General features: G+C 42.1%; 2 protein-coding genes across 4 annotated transcripts; one reads left to right on the top strand and one right to left on the bottom strand.

Moving 5' to 3' along the window:
• Window positions 1-4,196: 4,196 nt before the first annotated feature.
• LOC123157816 (uncharacterized) lies at window positions 4,197-9,039 on the top strand. 2 transcript variants are annotated; one of them, XM_044576010.1, is made up of 7 exons: window positions 4,203-4,540; window positions 5,690-5,908; window positions 6,533-6,619; window positions 6,807-6,953; window positions 7,830-7,856; window positions 8,352-8,447; window positions 8,548-9,039. In XM_044576010.1, exons 1-7 carry the CDS (start codon window positions 4,292-4,294, stop codon window positions 8,746-8,748), a joined length of 1,026 nt encoding a protein of 341 aa, XP_044431945.1. In that variant the 5' UTR covers window positions 4,203-4,291; the 3' UTR covers window positions 8,749-9,039. The 2 variants fall into 2 exon arrangements, with proteins under 2 accessions (XP_044431946.1, XP_044431945.1); XM_044576011.1 differs by lacking the exon at window positions 5,690-5,908 and having other exon boundaries at window positions 4,197-4,540.
• Window positions 9,040-9,251: 212 nt separating this feature from the next.
• LOC123157817 (nudix hydrolase 15, mitochondrial) lies at window positions 9,252-12,686 on the bottom strand. 2 transcript variants are annotated; one of them, XR_006479084.1, is made up of 5 exons: window positions 12,358-12,686; window positions 11,285-11,427; window positions 10,154-10,273; window positions 9,543-9,839; window positions 9,252-9,433 (listed from the first exon to the last, which is right to left on the bottom strand). XR_006479084.1 is itself a non-coding variant. In XM_044576012.1 (4 exons), the coding sequence occupies exons 1-4, from the start codon at window positions 12,584-12,586 to the stop codon at window positions 9,615-9,617; spliced, it is 717 nt and encodes a 238-aa protein (XP_044431947.1). In that variant the 5' UTR covers window positions 12,587-12,686; the 3' UTR covers window positions 9,484-9,614. The 2 variants fall into 2 exon arrangements, 1 of the variants encoding a protein (XP_044431947.1); XM_044576012.1 differs by lacking the exon at window positions 9,252-9,433 and having other exon boundaries at window positions 9,484-9,839.
• Window positions 12,687-13,812: the final 1,126 nt, after the last annotated feature.

Raw genomic sequence — 13,812 nt, 5'->3', positions numbered from 1 at the left:
TGTGAGTTACCATGCTATTCACACAAAAGATACCGAGGGGATGTTTCTTCAACTCCCCCCCCCCCCCCCCCCCCCCCGTGCCAAAATTATTAGGACCGGGATCCATAAGCTATCAGGTCTAGATGTGTGAGTAATCATGACATTGACACAAAATCTACCGAAAGGATATTTCATCAACCCCCTCCCCCTCGTTGCCAAAGTTACTAGGACGGGGTGCATAAGTTATGAGGTCTGCTATGTGTGAGTTATCATGCTATTCACACAATAGTTCGTCAACTCCCCTTCCCCCTTCGGTCGCCAAAGTTATCAGGACGGGGGTACATAAGTTATCAGGTCTGCAATGTGTGAGTTACCATGCTATTCACAGAAAAGTTATCGGGGGATATTTGATCAACTCCCCTCGGCCGCTGAAGATATCAGGACCTTCGTGCATAAATTATCAGCTACGCGATGTGTGAGTTACCATGCTATTCATACAAAAAAGTTATCGAGTGTATGTTTACATTAGGATTTTTTGGATCGGAAAAGCTACTACGATATTTGTACATAAACTATCAGGTTTGTGGTGCGTATAATTATCGGGTTCATTACAGAGAATTTGTCAAGGAATGACAAACGAGAAAAAGACCGTTGTTCAAATTCTATAGGATGAAACATTTATTTCTCTAGAAAAACTTCATCAATACAACAAAAAGAGACAAGTGGAGTACAAAACACGTTGCATCGGTCCTTTTAAAAACTTGAAGCAAATGGTTGTCTCCTCGCTAAAGGCGTTGCGGTCTTTCTTTCTCACTCTCATTTACTAAGGTAGAAATACCAGTTAATCTGGATTTGAAAACTTGTAGCAAATGGTTTTTTATGGTGAATAAGAACAAAAAATGATACAGGGCACGAGAGGAAAAAAACAGAGATATGCTTGTCAGTGCAGTAGAAAGATAAGGTCAAATTATTAAACTTGCTGTACAAAACAACAATAGCAAAGTAGCTCAGTTGGTCAGCGAGATGCTCCTATAGCTACAGCGACCAGAGTTCGAATCTTGACAACGCAATTGGCATTTATTTTTCTCCACCGCAGGAAAGAGAACGTCGCTCGCGGGAACAAACACAGCTGTGCGATCAGGATCTCACGACGCTCGGGTCGTGCGGATCTGTTGCAACCTGCCAGTCGGCAGGATTTTAGCTTTTCCCTTTTTAAAATCCTATGAACATGGTTTGAATTCGAGAACAATTTGTGGAACTCCTGAATATTTTTTTAATTCCAGTTTTTTATATCCCGAGTATTATTTGAAATTTAAAACTGTTTTCAAATCCCGAACAACTTTATAGATTGGAAAAAATAAAATAACATTTTTTTGAGTGAAGCCCCGTCCGCCCCTGTTTGGCCCGGCCGAAAACCACGCTATAAGACGCCGCGCGTGCATTTCCCCCGGTTTTGCACGCCAACATTGTTTGAATTCGAGAACAATTTGTGAAACTCCTGAATATTTTTTTAGTTCGATTTTTTATATCCCGAGTATTATTTGAAGTTTAGAAAATGTTCTCAAGTTTTAAAAAATGTTCTGAAATTTTGTTTTGGAGTTTAAAAAAAATGTCCGCACGCAAAAGTTGTTCGTGTTTCCGAATTTTGTTTTGGAATTTGAAAAATGTTCCTGTTTTTGAAAAAATGTTTCTGTTCAGTTTTTCAGTTAGTTTAGAAAATGTTCACGTCTCCAAAACTTTTTTGCATGTTTAAAAACTGTTTGAGTTTCCTCACAATTTGAAAAAAAAATTAAAAAGTTTCGCGTTTGATAAAGCATTCAAGTTTTGTTTCGGGAAAAAAAATTGCGTTCGAATTTTTAGAAATGTTCGGATCGGTGTTCGAGTTTCTTAAGGTTTTGCGATGTACGGTAATCAAGGAAGCTAGCTAGCTCAACTGGCTTTATTCATATGACATGTCACTAGCGAGATAGGACATCCTAGGGATGATAATGGATAGGGTATGGGCGGGTACAACCTCCTTTCTGCCCAAATCCATACCCAGAGAAACTTTCTATACCCACCAATTTCAATACCCATGAACATAAATTAACACCCATGCCCATACCCATCGGGTATCCCATACCCAATGGGTACCTAATGGGTTAAATGTGTAGCATTTAAAGTTTTAGAAGGTAGAGAAATGAGTTTAAAAATCAAGCAATGATGCGCAAGCAGTGTAGCACATACACAACCTCCTTATGTGGGAGGCCTGGAGGCATCAAGGAAATATGAGCAACGGATGATGATAGCCGACGGAGTGGGAAGTCGTGGTGAGAATTGGTGATCGCTTGATTGTTGGACAACAATCCAATAGAGAAGAGTCGATATTTTATATTTTTGAGGAGTCACATAGTCATAGGAGGATTGGTGAGTAGGTGATTACGGGCCTGTGAGCTATGCACGGTTTAAGAAATATGAGATTTAGGGTTGGGCCATAGAAGTTGTATGTTGACACACATGTCATAGGAACTATTTTTTAATCTCTATTAATTTTTGCGTATCCATTGGGTTACCCATGGGCACAAGTTCATACCCATGCCTTACCCATATTATTAGCGGGTATGGGTATCCATACCCGTGGGTACAAAATCTCTCCAAATCATGCGCATACTCGTTATTTCCGGGTAGGGTACCCGCGAGTACCCGTACCCATAGGTAAGACTGCTATCACTAGACGCCGGCCTAAGCTAGCTAGCTCAACTGGCTTTATTCATATGACATGTCACTAGCGAGATGGGCCGGCCTAGTTGAGAGATCCGCATGTGCTTGCAGTCGACAGTTTGTCGCAGAGAGCGGCACATAGGCCCTCCCTGATACGGGAGCTTCTTGTCGAAATCACTAATTGATGAATACTCCTTGTAAAGACCACTCCACCTTTCTAAATTGTGGCAAAAGGCATGCTGCATATGCGCCACTTGTCGCAACCTGAGAGTTTTTTCTTTTTTAGTAGATCTATATATTTAAAAGGTTTTATCTCTTAAACCGTGCGGCCAAATCTCGAACTGTTTTCATTGTTGGATTCCTCGCGTTGAGATCTTTAAAACTAGATCCCATGTTGATAGGTTTTGACGAACTTTTTTCTTCACGAAAAAACCGAACAAAAAACGAACGAAAAGCTCGAACCGAGAGCACGTCTTTTTCCTTTCCGAAAGAGACACGGCGTGCCTCTCGCGAAAAGGACAACTGTGCCCCTTGCGAAAGCAAAACCGTGCCTCCCACAAAAGGAAAGAAAAACAAAACACATTTTTTTTTCATTTCCGAGAGGCACGTCTGTGACTCTCGCGAAAGCACAATCGCGCCTCTCGTAGAAGCAAAATCGCGCCTCCCGCAGAAGGAAAAAAAGATAGAAACATGTTTTTTTCGTTTCCGGGAGGCACGGCCGTGGCTCTCGCGAAAGCACAACCGTGCCTCTCGCGGAAGGAAAAAACAAAAAACTTATTTTTCCCGTTTCCGAGAGACACAGCCGTACCTCTCGTGAAAGCAAAACCATGCCTTTTGTGGAAGGAAAAAAAAGAAAAAAATGTTTTTTTTCGTTTTTGAGAGGCATAGCTGTGCCTCTCGTAGAAGCAAAAGGAAAAAAGAAAATGCGTTTTTCACGAAATTTTTTTGTTTCAATTTTTATGATGCATAAGCTAAGGTAGATAGGTGGAAAAACAGAAAGTTGAAAAAACCCGACAAACTGTTTAAAAAGCCAAAAATATGTGCAAATAATAATAATAATAATAAATCCGGAGGTTTTGTCCAGAGCGCGACACGTAGTGGATCATTGTGAGCCTCCCGAAGAAGCGCCCGCTAAGTAGTTGCTCTCGCTTGTTGGGGCCCATGGACTAGTGATTGCTTCTTCACAAGGCTCATACCAGGCGCTACAGCGCTGAAGTATGTAACTGATGCCATACTCCCAGGGAAAGCTCGAACGACCTTCAACAAATGTGTACCTACATCCAAAACCGACACAGATGGGTAGGTAGAGAATACCTAGGGGCACGAGACAACTCTCTCCAAAGAACTCGGTAAAATAGCGAAGGGGTGCCCCCTCACAAAAGGGGGCCGCAGTGACCAGGCTCTCGGCACCCGCAAAAAAAAGGGTTCACTGGGCCGTAGGCCGTGATCCCGGACTTCAGGTATGCGTCAGTTCTCGAGAAATAAAAAGTTATTGCCTTTCTTTCTTCTCTAAAAAAAGTGCAGAAGAAGACTTGAACCGTTGGTCGTAACACTTTCTCATAAATCCGTCGTTTTTCGTGTCTGTGGACCTGCTCGACTCCGCGTGGAAGAGATGATACTGGGAGGATCGACCTGCTGCTGCTTCACCCAGCTGCATCCCGCCACCGCCGCCGCCAGGCTGCGCTTGCCGCCGGCACGCGCCGCGAACACCTCCTCCGAGCCGGCCGCCGCGCGCCTGAGGGCGGTGCTCGAGCAGGTGGACGACGAGCTGCGGAAGGGGAACGACGAGGCCGCGCTGTCACTGGTGCGCTGCTCGCAGGGGGAGGGCGGCGGGCTCCGGTGCTTTGGCGCCGCGAGGCAGGTTGGTGTTCTCTTGATACTGCGTATCATTCCTCGAGGCCTCGTTTTTTTTTCAGAGACGTACGATTTTACTTGTATGGTTAGTGTGCAGTTTATTTGTAGTTTGCTTGACGTAATGATCAGTTGCATATGCTTTAGAAGTTTAGAACCACATAATTTTGGATAGTTTGAAACTTAAAACAAAGGTTCTTTCACGGCATGCTCTTATAAAGCTTTCCTCCGTCTGGCCCGAATCCGAATCCGATACTAGTATAGTGGAGTACCATATAGGACTGTTTTGTTGGATGGAATTAGTAAGAGTTTTTACTGTCCATGATTTGGATATTGGGCATGGGAATTTGATGTTCCAATCTTACCATTTTCTCCGAAGCCTTGTCACATAGCGGGGACCTCCCACAACTGCATACAAAAGAAAAGAACTGATCCATTTTTACGAGGAAAACCGGACCTAGAAACCACACAAGGCTCGGTTTATTAAAGAAAACTGAGTGAAAACCACCATAACTCCACGGGCTGTGGCCAGTGGCCACACCACGTACCTGTCGCCTATAAAATCTGATCTACATTTTTTTTTCCATCACTGTTTGGAGGGCATTTGTGAATATTTCTACACTGTGGAGTATATTCAAATTACATGGAAAAACTATCGATGGTGCCTAGTGCCAGTCTGCTACATATTTGGCTAGCAAACAATGCAACTTTTAAATTAAATTGATTGACGACAATGCAACTTTGCTAGTATTGACTAGCAAACGAAACAACTTTGTTAAAATGTTACAGTTGTTTTACTGTTGATAAACCAATGTGAATAATCTGCATGAATGTACAATGAGTTGATTTTCATGCTATCATTTATCCAAAATAATGGTCGAAATATTCTCCACCATTGCATGGCCGGCAACTGCAAGTATTTCTATGTTGAAGGTTATATTCAAAACAATTACATGGAAAAACTATTGTTGATCTTTAGTGCCAGTGCACATATTTGACAAGCAAACACTTCAACTTTGCTGCTTTGTGCTGTGTCATTTCCACCTGTTAGAATGTGCTACATTTTGATAAGGAAGAAAGTGAAGCTTTACCTTTATCCTTTTTTTAGAATATTATGTAGCATACTAACTCTACTGTTTTATACCAAAATCTCTATTAGGTACCTCAAAGGCTTTATAAACTAGATGAGCTTAAGCTAAATGGGATCGATACTTCTTCTTTCCTATCTCCTGTGGATCAGACTTTGGGATCAATTGAGAGAAATCTCCAAATTGCCTCGCTTCTTGGAGGGCTTTCTGTTTCATTTGCGTTTGAGCTTTCTCAACTCCAAGCTCTGCTTACGTTTGTAGGCCTATTATTCGTGTGGTCTGTTGATTTGGTGAGTTACTATTTATTTGACTACTCGTCCTTGTAGATCATCTGTTACATATCTTGTTCCTAACTATTTAATTGACTACTCGGCCTTGTGTATCATCTGTTACATGTCTTGTTGCTGACTGGCTGTTGAACTGTTACTATTCGCGTGGTGTTGTTATTTCGAAGCATATGCTTGGGCCATGCGTGCTTTCTGGCTACCTTGTTGCAGTTTTAAGCAACAACCTTTGATTTTTGTATGAGCAATTCATCTCTTAGAGGAAAACTCAATTATCAAAGGTAGTGAATAGATATTCTCTGCAGAACCGATCTGTTCATCTTGTTGGGTGCTTCTTTGGTGCCAATTAGCGTGAGTTTTTGTTCAATTTCGAACTAATTAAGCAGTCCTATTAGTTTGCGTGCATAAACATCCAGCATCATAGCTTCCTAGTATGTTTCTTGGAAGTATGGTCGATTCAGCTAAGTTTATACGTACTTGCAGCCATTTAACTGATTCTTAGGATCACATGGAGAAAAATCCATATAAAGTAATGTAGAACATTAGTGCGTATAAATTTCCCCACAGAAATGGTATAATCACTTGAGTCAACCATCTGTTGCTTGAACTTACATGGCTACAGCTTTCTAGATATATTACAATGGAGGGGCGAGAAACTTGGTTCTTGACACAATTGCTCACAGTCTCAGCGAGAAGTACCACAACAGAGTTATTGAGGTATACAAACTCAATTTCAATAACATTCCATTCTCGAACAAAATTTCAATAATATTCCATTCTTGAACAAACTTTCAATAATATGTCATTCTTGAACAATATGAGCAAACTGTTTGTATACTTTTTCAAGTGTGGTTTAGCAGACATAATCTAAACTATTAATATCCTACATATGGAATATGCGAAGCATGAAGCTGGTCACTTCTTGATAGCATACTTGCTTGGAGTGCTTCCGAAGGAATATACTATCACATCTTTAGATACACTTATGAAACAAGGATCATTGAACGTGCAAGCTGGGACAGCTTTCGTGGACTTTGAGTTTGTTGAAGAGGTTAGTTTTCTAACTCAATTCTTAATATTGTGATAAACTTTGAAGTGCTATTATTCTTAATTAACACACAATACCTACCTAGCATTTTTTGCTCCTTTATTCTACTAGATACACTTATCTCCCTCTCAGTCTTGAGTGTGCATGTCACACCTTCTAAACTATTGAATTTAGTAATAAATTTTATATTTATGCAATACTCTGTGGCTCCAGTGTCGCTGTCACTGTGACCAAGCAGTACAACTCTTCTGTTTCTACTAATGTGTCAAATCTAATTCTGTGCAATGAAAGAATCTGTTAACACTATTTGCTATTTAAGCAGTAGTCAGATTAGTGAAGGGTAGAAAACAGAGATCAATTATTCGTAATAATCTGCAGTCCCCAAATCTTGTACTCCCTTCATTCCATAATTTTTGTTGTGGTTTTAGTTCAAATTTGAGCTAAAACTATGACAAGAATTATGGAAAGGAGGGAGTATATTTCTCCATTCTTTTGTAATGTAAAAACATAATGTTTTATATCTCAGTACAGAGCGAGATGCTCTTCTTTTGCAATTTTATGATACATACAATTCGACTGAACATGGGTAAATGGACGAGCATAGATGAAATGTTTATTGTTAACCACCAACTACTTTGCTAATATAAAAAACGATTGTCTGCTACAGAAAGCCAGTATGGAATACCTGTTGCTCTGCTTTACATTTGTCGATATTTTGTGAGAGGATATTCCCTTTGCGGGTGGGGGTGGGGGGGGGGGGGGGGGGGGTGGGAACACTGTCTATGCTACATTTTGTGTTGTTAAGCTGTTGTTCTATATATTTTCCTACAAAGAAGTTAGTTATATATGTACCAGCCTAATTGTTGTTTTCATTTTCAGATCAATACAGGCAAACTGTCTGCGAAGGTGAGAGTCTCTAAATTATTATTGTTTGCAAAGCATGTAAAAATGATGTAAGATGTTATTCGTTGTTCTTCAAGGTCTACTTCCAAATCCTGGCAAAAAATAAAGGTCTACTTCCAACTGTATACCGGCATCAGAACTCACAGCTGCCACAATGGACACGCTGATTATATGCTTTCACCGAAGTTAAAATTTAAAGGTGGTCAAAATAGTGTTGGATCATTTAAAATATGGAAAAGCTTTATGTAAAAACACACACTAGGCAACTAGTAATCCCCATTCCAAAGCTCTCTGCTTGGTTTACTTCGACCTAAAGTGACTGCCATTTAATACACAATTAGCATATCCTGGGATGGGCAGAATTATTGCCACCCCATGAACTACTGCTTTCCCAGTGAATAGCTATGTACAATATCATAAGGTATTACACGATTTATTGCCTTCTGATAGTGGTTCATATTTGTGATTGACCTGGCTATAAGTTGGATCTAATGGCAGATGTTGAATAAGTTCTCATGTATTGCACTGGCCGGAGTAGCAACCGAGCATCTTCTGTACGGATACGCCGAAGGAGGACTAGATGACGTTAACAAGGTTTTTCGGCATTAGTTTACTTACGTTCTAAGTTGACAAACGTATGTAACTCAATCCTCTAATTATCTGCTCTGTGCTTTCGTGTTTCTTCCATTAACAGCTGGATGGACTGTTCAAGAGCCTGGGTTTCACCCAGAACAAAGCTGATTCACAGGTGAGGTGGGCTGTGCTGAACATTGTTTTGATACTGCGCCGCCATGAAAAGGCTAGATCGAAGCTTGCGGAGGCAATGTCTTCTGGGAGGTCAGTTGGATCTTGCATTGAGGTCATAGAAGAGAACATAAACCCCGAGGATATTTGATAGTTGGTGGTAACACTGAACAGAGTGCACACTGGTGCTGGATCATACAGATTGCAGTTGTATAAACCCTTGTGGTGTGTATTTTACTTTGGGCTGTATATTCAGTTTGTATTTTGACAATGGAGGCTGAGACTACAATTTTTCGGCCTCGACTACAACACAGAAACACAGGTGATAATCGGTGCGACGCTGTAACCCCGGACCGTTAAGCAAACGGAAGTTGGACTTGATTTTGAGATAATAATTCTATGTAGTGCAGTTCCGTTGACACCCGGAAATGTTTGAATTGAAGTTAATCGCCAATTCTACTTCTCAAGGAACTGCAAAATGGTGGTGGTGAATTCCATTTTATATATGGTTTAAGGTGTTTTCAGTGTAGACCGTGTTGCAGTGACAATAATTAGGCAACGGATTGGAGCAAAAGACGGGGGAAATAATATAGTACAAGAAAGGAGCAACCATAGTACAGAAGCAGCGGAGCAAATTTTTGGAGTGTACTCAAATTAGCACCAAATAATTTTCTGAATGTTAATGTTCTTGCAATGTATTATTATGCAAAGAATAGAATACAAATATGTTTGTCGAACGTTTGATTTTTAGTCGCTGTGTGTGGCAAGCTGCACACCATCGAATGCATCGTAATCCATTGCTTGATGCGGCCCGGCCTGCATGATCATCGTCGCAGCTGAACCACCAGGGTATCGCACTTCACATCAATCGCAGGGTCGTGGCGCATAGAAGAATGAATGAATTGTATAACAACACATGATTTGGAAACCTTTTAGATTCTATACCATTTCTTTTGGTGTATGTAGTCTTCTGTGTGCTGAATCAGGCATGTAACTGAGTGCGCATCCTAATCCTGATCATGGCATTGGAGAAGACTCCTGTGAGTACTTCGGCAGGTTGAATTGTACCCTTCGCTCAGCAAAGTCTGGTGGCCGCTGGTATACAACTGAAGCCGCGTGAATCAGGATGCCAGCAGTCAGCCCCCAGATTACATACGTCTTGTCGCCTTTCTCATAATCGAAGTGGTGAAGTGTGAACGCCTGCCCCATCCATTCTCGCTCCTCGGATCTCCTGCGCTCATCCTGACAAAGGGATCCAAGGGAAAACGGCTTTGAGTAAATTCTAAGATTTCAAGAAAAAAATATAAGAAATTTCTTGCGCCACTACTGCTGTGGCTAAGCATTTTTCAGTATACATATTATTGTAGCACAATACGTCACACAGAATGGTAATTCATGTGGTTCACTTCTTTACAGTTGACTGGTCATTTTCACGGTGAATTGCAAATATCACAAACATGCAACCCAGGCTTACATAAGTACCATAGCCTAAAAAACATAAATAAAGACTGTATATAGCCCATTAATTAGCATGTGAAAACATAGATAGCACTGACCTTGAGGAACATCTCTAGGGGTACATCAAAAATGTCGTCCACCTCATCAACATTAAGGACAGGTTTGAAAGCCTGTATATCTGAGAGTATGCCAACAACAGGAACAACTACCAGAAGATGCTGCCAAAGAAATGGAGAGTATTAATCTTGATGGAAGTCTATCAATCAAAACACCAAAACGGTGAGACGGCACAATAATTTGTAGTGGGCTTGGAAAGTGCTAAGAAACAAAACAAAGGGAGCTCCTGGCCTAAGGCCTACGTCTTAGCCATTTTACTACAATGAATTCAGTGATAAAACCAGGCTTCCTCTGCAGCAGGTGATATGCATTTCAATTCTAGGAAGTTGACTTTATATTATTCATTGATAAATTAGCATTATTGTCTTATATATATTTCACATAAACATCATGTAATGAAATGGCAGAATTAAAGTAATCTTCAGAGGCATGCGACAAGTGCGGTCAAAGGCCACATGTGTTACATAACATCAAGAACAGTGCCTATATTGTAAGTTTGTAACACAATCCTTACCGCAATCAAATCCTAAACAAGGCCATTAAGAATGCAAAAGTTGATTACGTCCACCACCTTGAAAAGCAAGAGATAACATATACTCCCTCCGTTCCACAATACATGCCTTCCATTTGTCAAAATATAGATGTATCTAGACATGTTTTAGTATATAGGTACATCCATTTTTGGACAAATGGAAGTCAAGTATTTTGGAAGGGAGGGAGTACGATCTAAATAAGCTGCCTAGCCCCAAGTTAAACTGCGGTACGCTTTTGGTCCATTTCAAATTACAGTCAATTTTTTCATCTTTCAGATTAATGTTTCACTTGCTATGCAACTTTCCAAGAGAGCTCATGACATTAATTTTGAGATATGAAAAGTACAAAAAGATAACATTCTATCCGGCAAAAGAGGACTCTAAAGAACAGCCTGCTACATGATCCTCAAAACATCTATAAGCATATCCTAAATCTTAGCTGCATGCATGCGTTTTCTCGAAGTCTAAGAAGAAGAAAAAAACTAGCATGCCTTCCAGTGATGCACTTAAATAATCTGTCCTGCTGTATGATGTGATTTTTCTAGTAGGGGTATAAGCGAGAACCCATAGACATTTTACCTTGGACAAGAAGTGCTCAAGCGAGGAGACGACAGTGACCAAGGCTGGATCAAGCCCAATCTCCTCCTTTGCCTCCCTTAATGCCGTTGCTGCATCATCAGCATCACCCTCCTCTGCCTTTCCTCCGGGCAATGCAACCTCCCCTGCAAATCTCAAATGGGGAAAACAAAATCAGACAGGGTTTATCAAGCTCGTGTCTGGGTTGGCATCCATTTGTTAACCTGATTGTTCAATATAAAAGCTAAGACAAGCCAAACGAGCGCTAAACAGAGAGCTAGGTTAAAAATCTAAATTTTCTTGTAAGAATATTGGGTATTTGTAGGAATCTTAGGATTTTTGCAGTATATTATGGAACTTGTAGCCTTTTCTGGGGGAAAATTTTCATATACACTAAAATACATCAAATGGTGACTATTAAACTAGAATGATGTAGAATGCATATTTACCAAGGGACTATCAGATTTTATATACCAAGGGATTTCTCCAAATCGCTCTGCGCTGACCAAAACCTCAGGACCAGCATGCGTGTGCTTAGGCAATGTACATAACAAGTTTTAAATATCTAGGACACTGTACTTACCTGGTCTAATAAGAGACAAAACATCATGGTAGCATAAACTAACTGAACACCATGGTAGCATACCTACTCGCAAGGAATAATTTTTAAGAGCTTGCTAGAAGAACCGGGAGCCAATGAATTAAGATTAATGATAAACAACAGTCGTTACACGTAGTTTACTATATTAAAACCCGTATGGGCTCAGCTGTACAAACATCTGAACCCTGAAAGCTGCTAAACACCAACGCTTTCTACTAGATTCTGCTTCAACTTCCAACCAGAAGTCAAATTCTTTGCTTGAATTCCCCTTGATAAAATTCGGAGAAGTACAAAAGCGAAATAGCAATTCAGACACCTATGGACCGTAAAATGGAACCTGAAAGCGAAATGTAGGATGCTTCAGCCCCTGAACCCCAACTTGCGCATACACCGACATTCCCCTAAAACTTTTTACCGGGGCGCCACGATTCGGATCGATCAAAAGCTGCCACGAAGAAGCGAGCGAGCTGCTCACCGGAGTGGGTGGAGAGGGAGGAAGCGCGCTTGGTAAGGAGGACACGCAGCTCGCCGGCAGCGTCGTGGAAGAGGCAGACCAGTACGGCGGCTCTCCGCGGCTGAAACAGGTTGGCTGCGGCGGGGGTCGCCGCTGTTGAGGGATCGCCGGAGTAAGGGGAGGGAGGCGCCTGGTGGAGCCTAAGCCGTCGGATGATAGCCTCGATGCTCGTGCCTGGCGCCTTCTCCATGGAAGCTTTGAGGGATACTAGATCGGAGGTGTTGGGGAATGGGGATGCTGTAAAGACTTGTTGGCCGCTTGAGCTTGCTGCTTTTTTTTCCCCACAGAAACCGTAGGGGAGGAGAAAAACAATGAAACACAAGCGAGCACTAAGAGCATCTCCAACGCACATAAAAATGCTAGATGTAAAATTTACTTCCTCCGTCCGAAAATACTTGTCATCGAAATAAATAAAACGGAATGTATCTAGAACTAAAATACATCTAGATACATCCCCTTTTATTCATTTTGATGAGAAGTATTTCTGGACGAAGGAGTACATCATTAGAGAACACCAAACTCCAAAAAGTAGTGCTCCAATAGATGATGTAAAACTAGTTCAACTACAACATCACTGCAAACATAATTCAAACATAGCAAATTCTTTTGAAGCAAACATAGTTCAAACCACTGCATCACACAAACACAAACTACTACTACTCCAAGTCTACTTCAAGATCGATCACTACTTCGGGAAGTTCATCTCGTGCCTCGGCCGGACGTAATGGCACGCGGCGATGTCATACCCACACGTAGCCTCGTCGGCGGAGTGAAACATACCGATCCAGTAGTGATAGCCATCACACCGGAACTCCACGCCGAAGTTCCTGGATGGCTTCATCCGCACCCCGAAGAAGCCGGTCTTGCTCTTGGAGACCTTCTTCGGCGGCATGGGCGGTGACGCGGTGCGGCTTCGACGTGACCTACAGAGTCGAGGCGCGCGACGGCCAAATTGAGCGACATCGCGGCGGCGAAGAAGCTCCAAATCGCGTGGCGGTGGGTGAAGCTCCAAACGCGGCGGATTCGAGGCATGGGGTGGCGAAAAAGTTGCGGCTTCGACGAAGGTGAGGGTGGGAAGGCCAGAGGCTGTGAGGATGACAACGAAGAAGCTTAAATCACGCGACGGCGACGAAGCGACATAAAAGTGGCGAATTTTGCGGATTTGCAGGCGGGGCGGCAGAAATGTGGCGGATCGACGGCAAGGGTAGGCAGTCTGGATCTGGCGGCGGCAGAGTGCGGCAGGGTATGGTGGGCGGGCGACGCGGCGGCATGGTGCAGCGGGAGGCAAGGCAACAGTCGTGCGATGGGTGGGGGGAAGTGAGGAAGTGGCGATTGGGCGTTCGCTGGCTATGCTACTTGTGAGTTACGTTGGATTTCCTCCAAGAGGAGAGGATGATGTAGTATAGTAGATATAAG

This window comes from Triticum aestivum, chromosome 7B (genome assembly GCF_018294505.1).
Source record: "Triticum aestivum cultivar Chinese Spring chromosome 7B, IWGSC CS RefSeq v2.1, whole genome shotgun sequence".
NCBI classification, from domain to species: domain Eukaryota; kingdom Viridiplantae; phylum Streptophyta; class Magnoliopsida; order Poales; family Poaceae; genus Triticum; species Triticum aestivum.
Note: the sequence above shows the minus strand (reverse complement) of the source record. Positions and strands in the feature narration are given on the sequence as shown.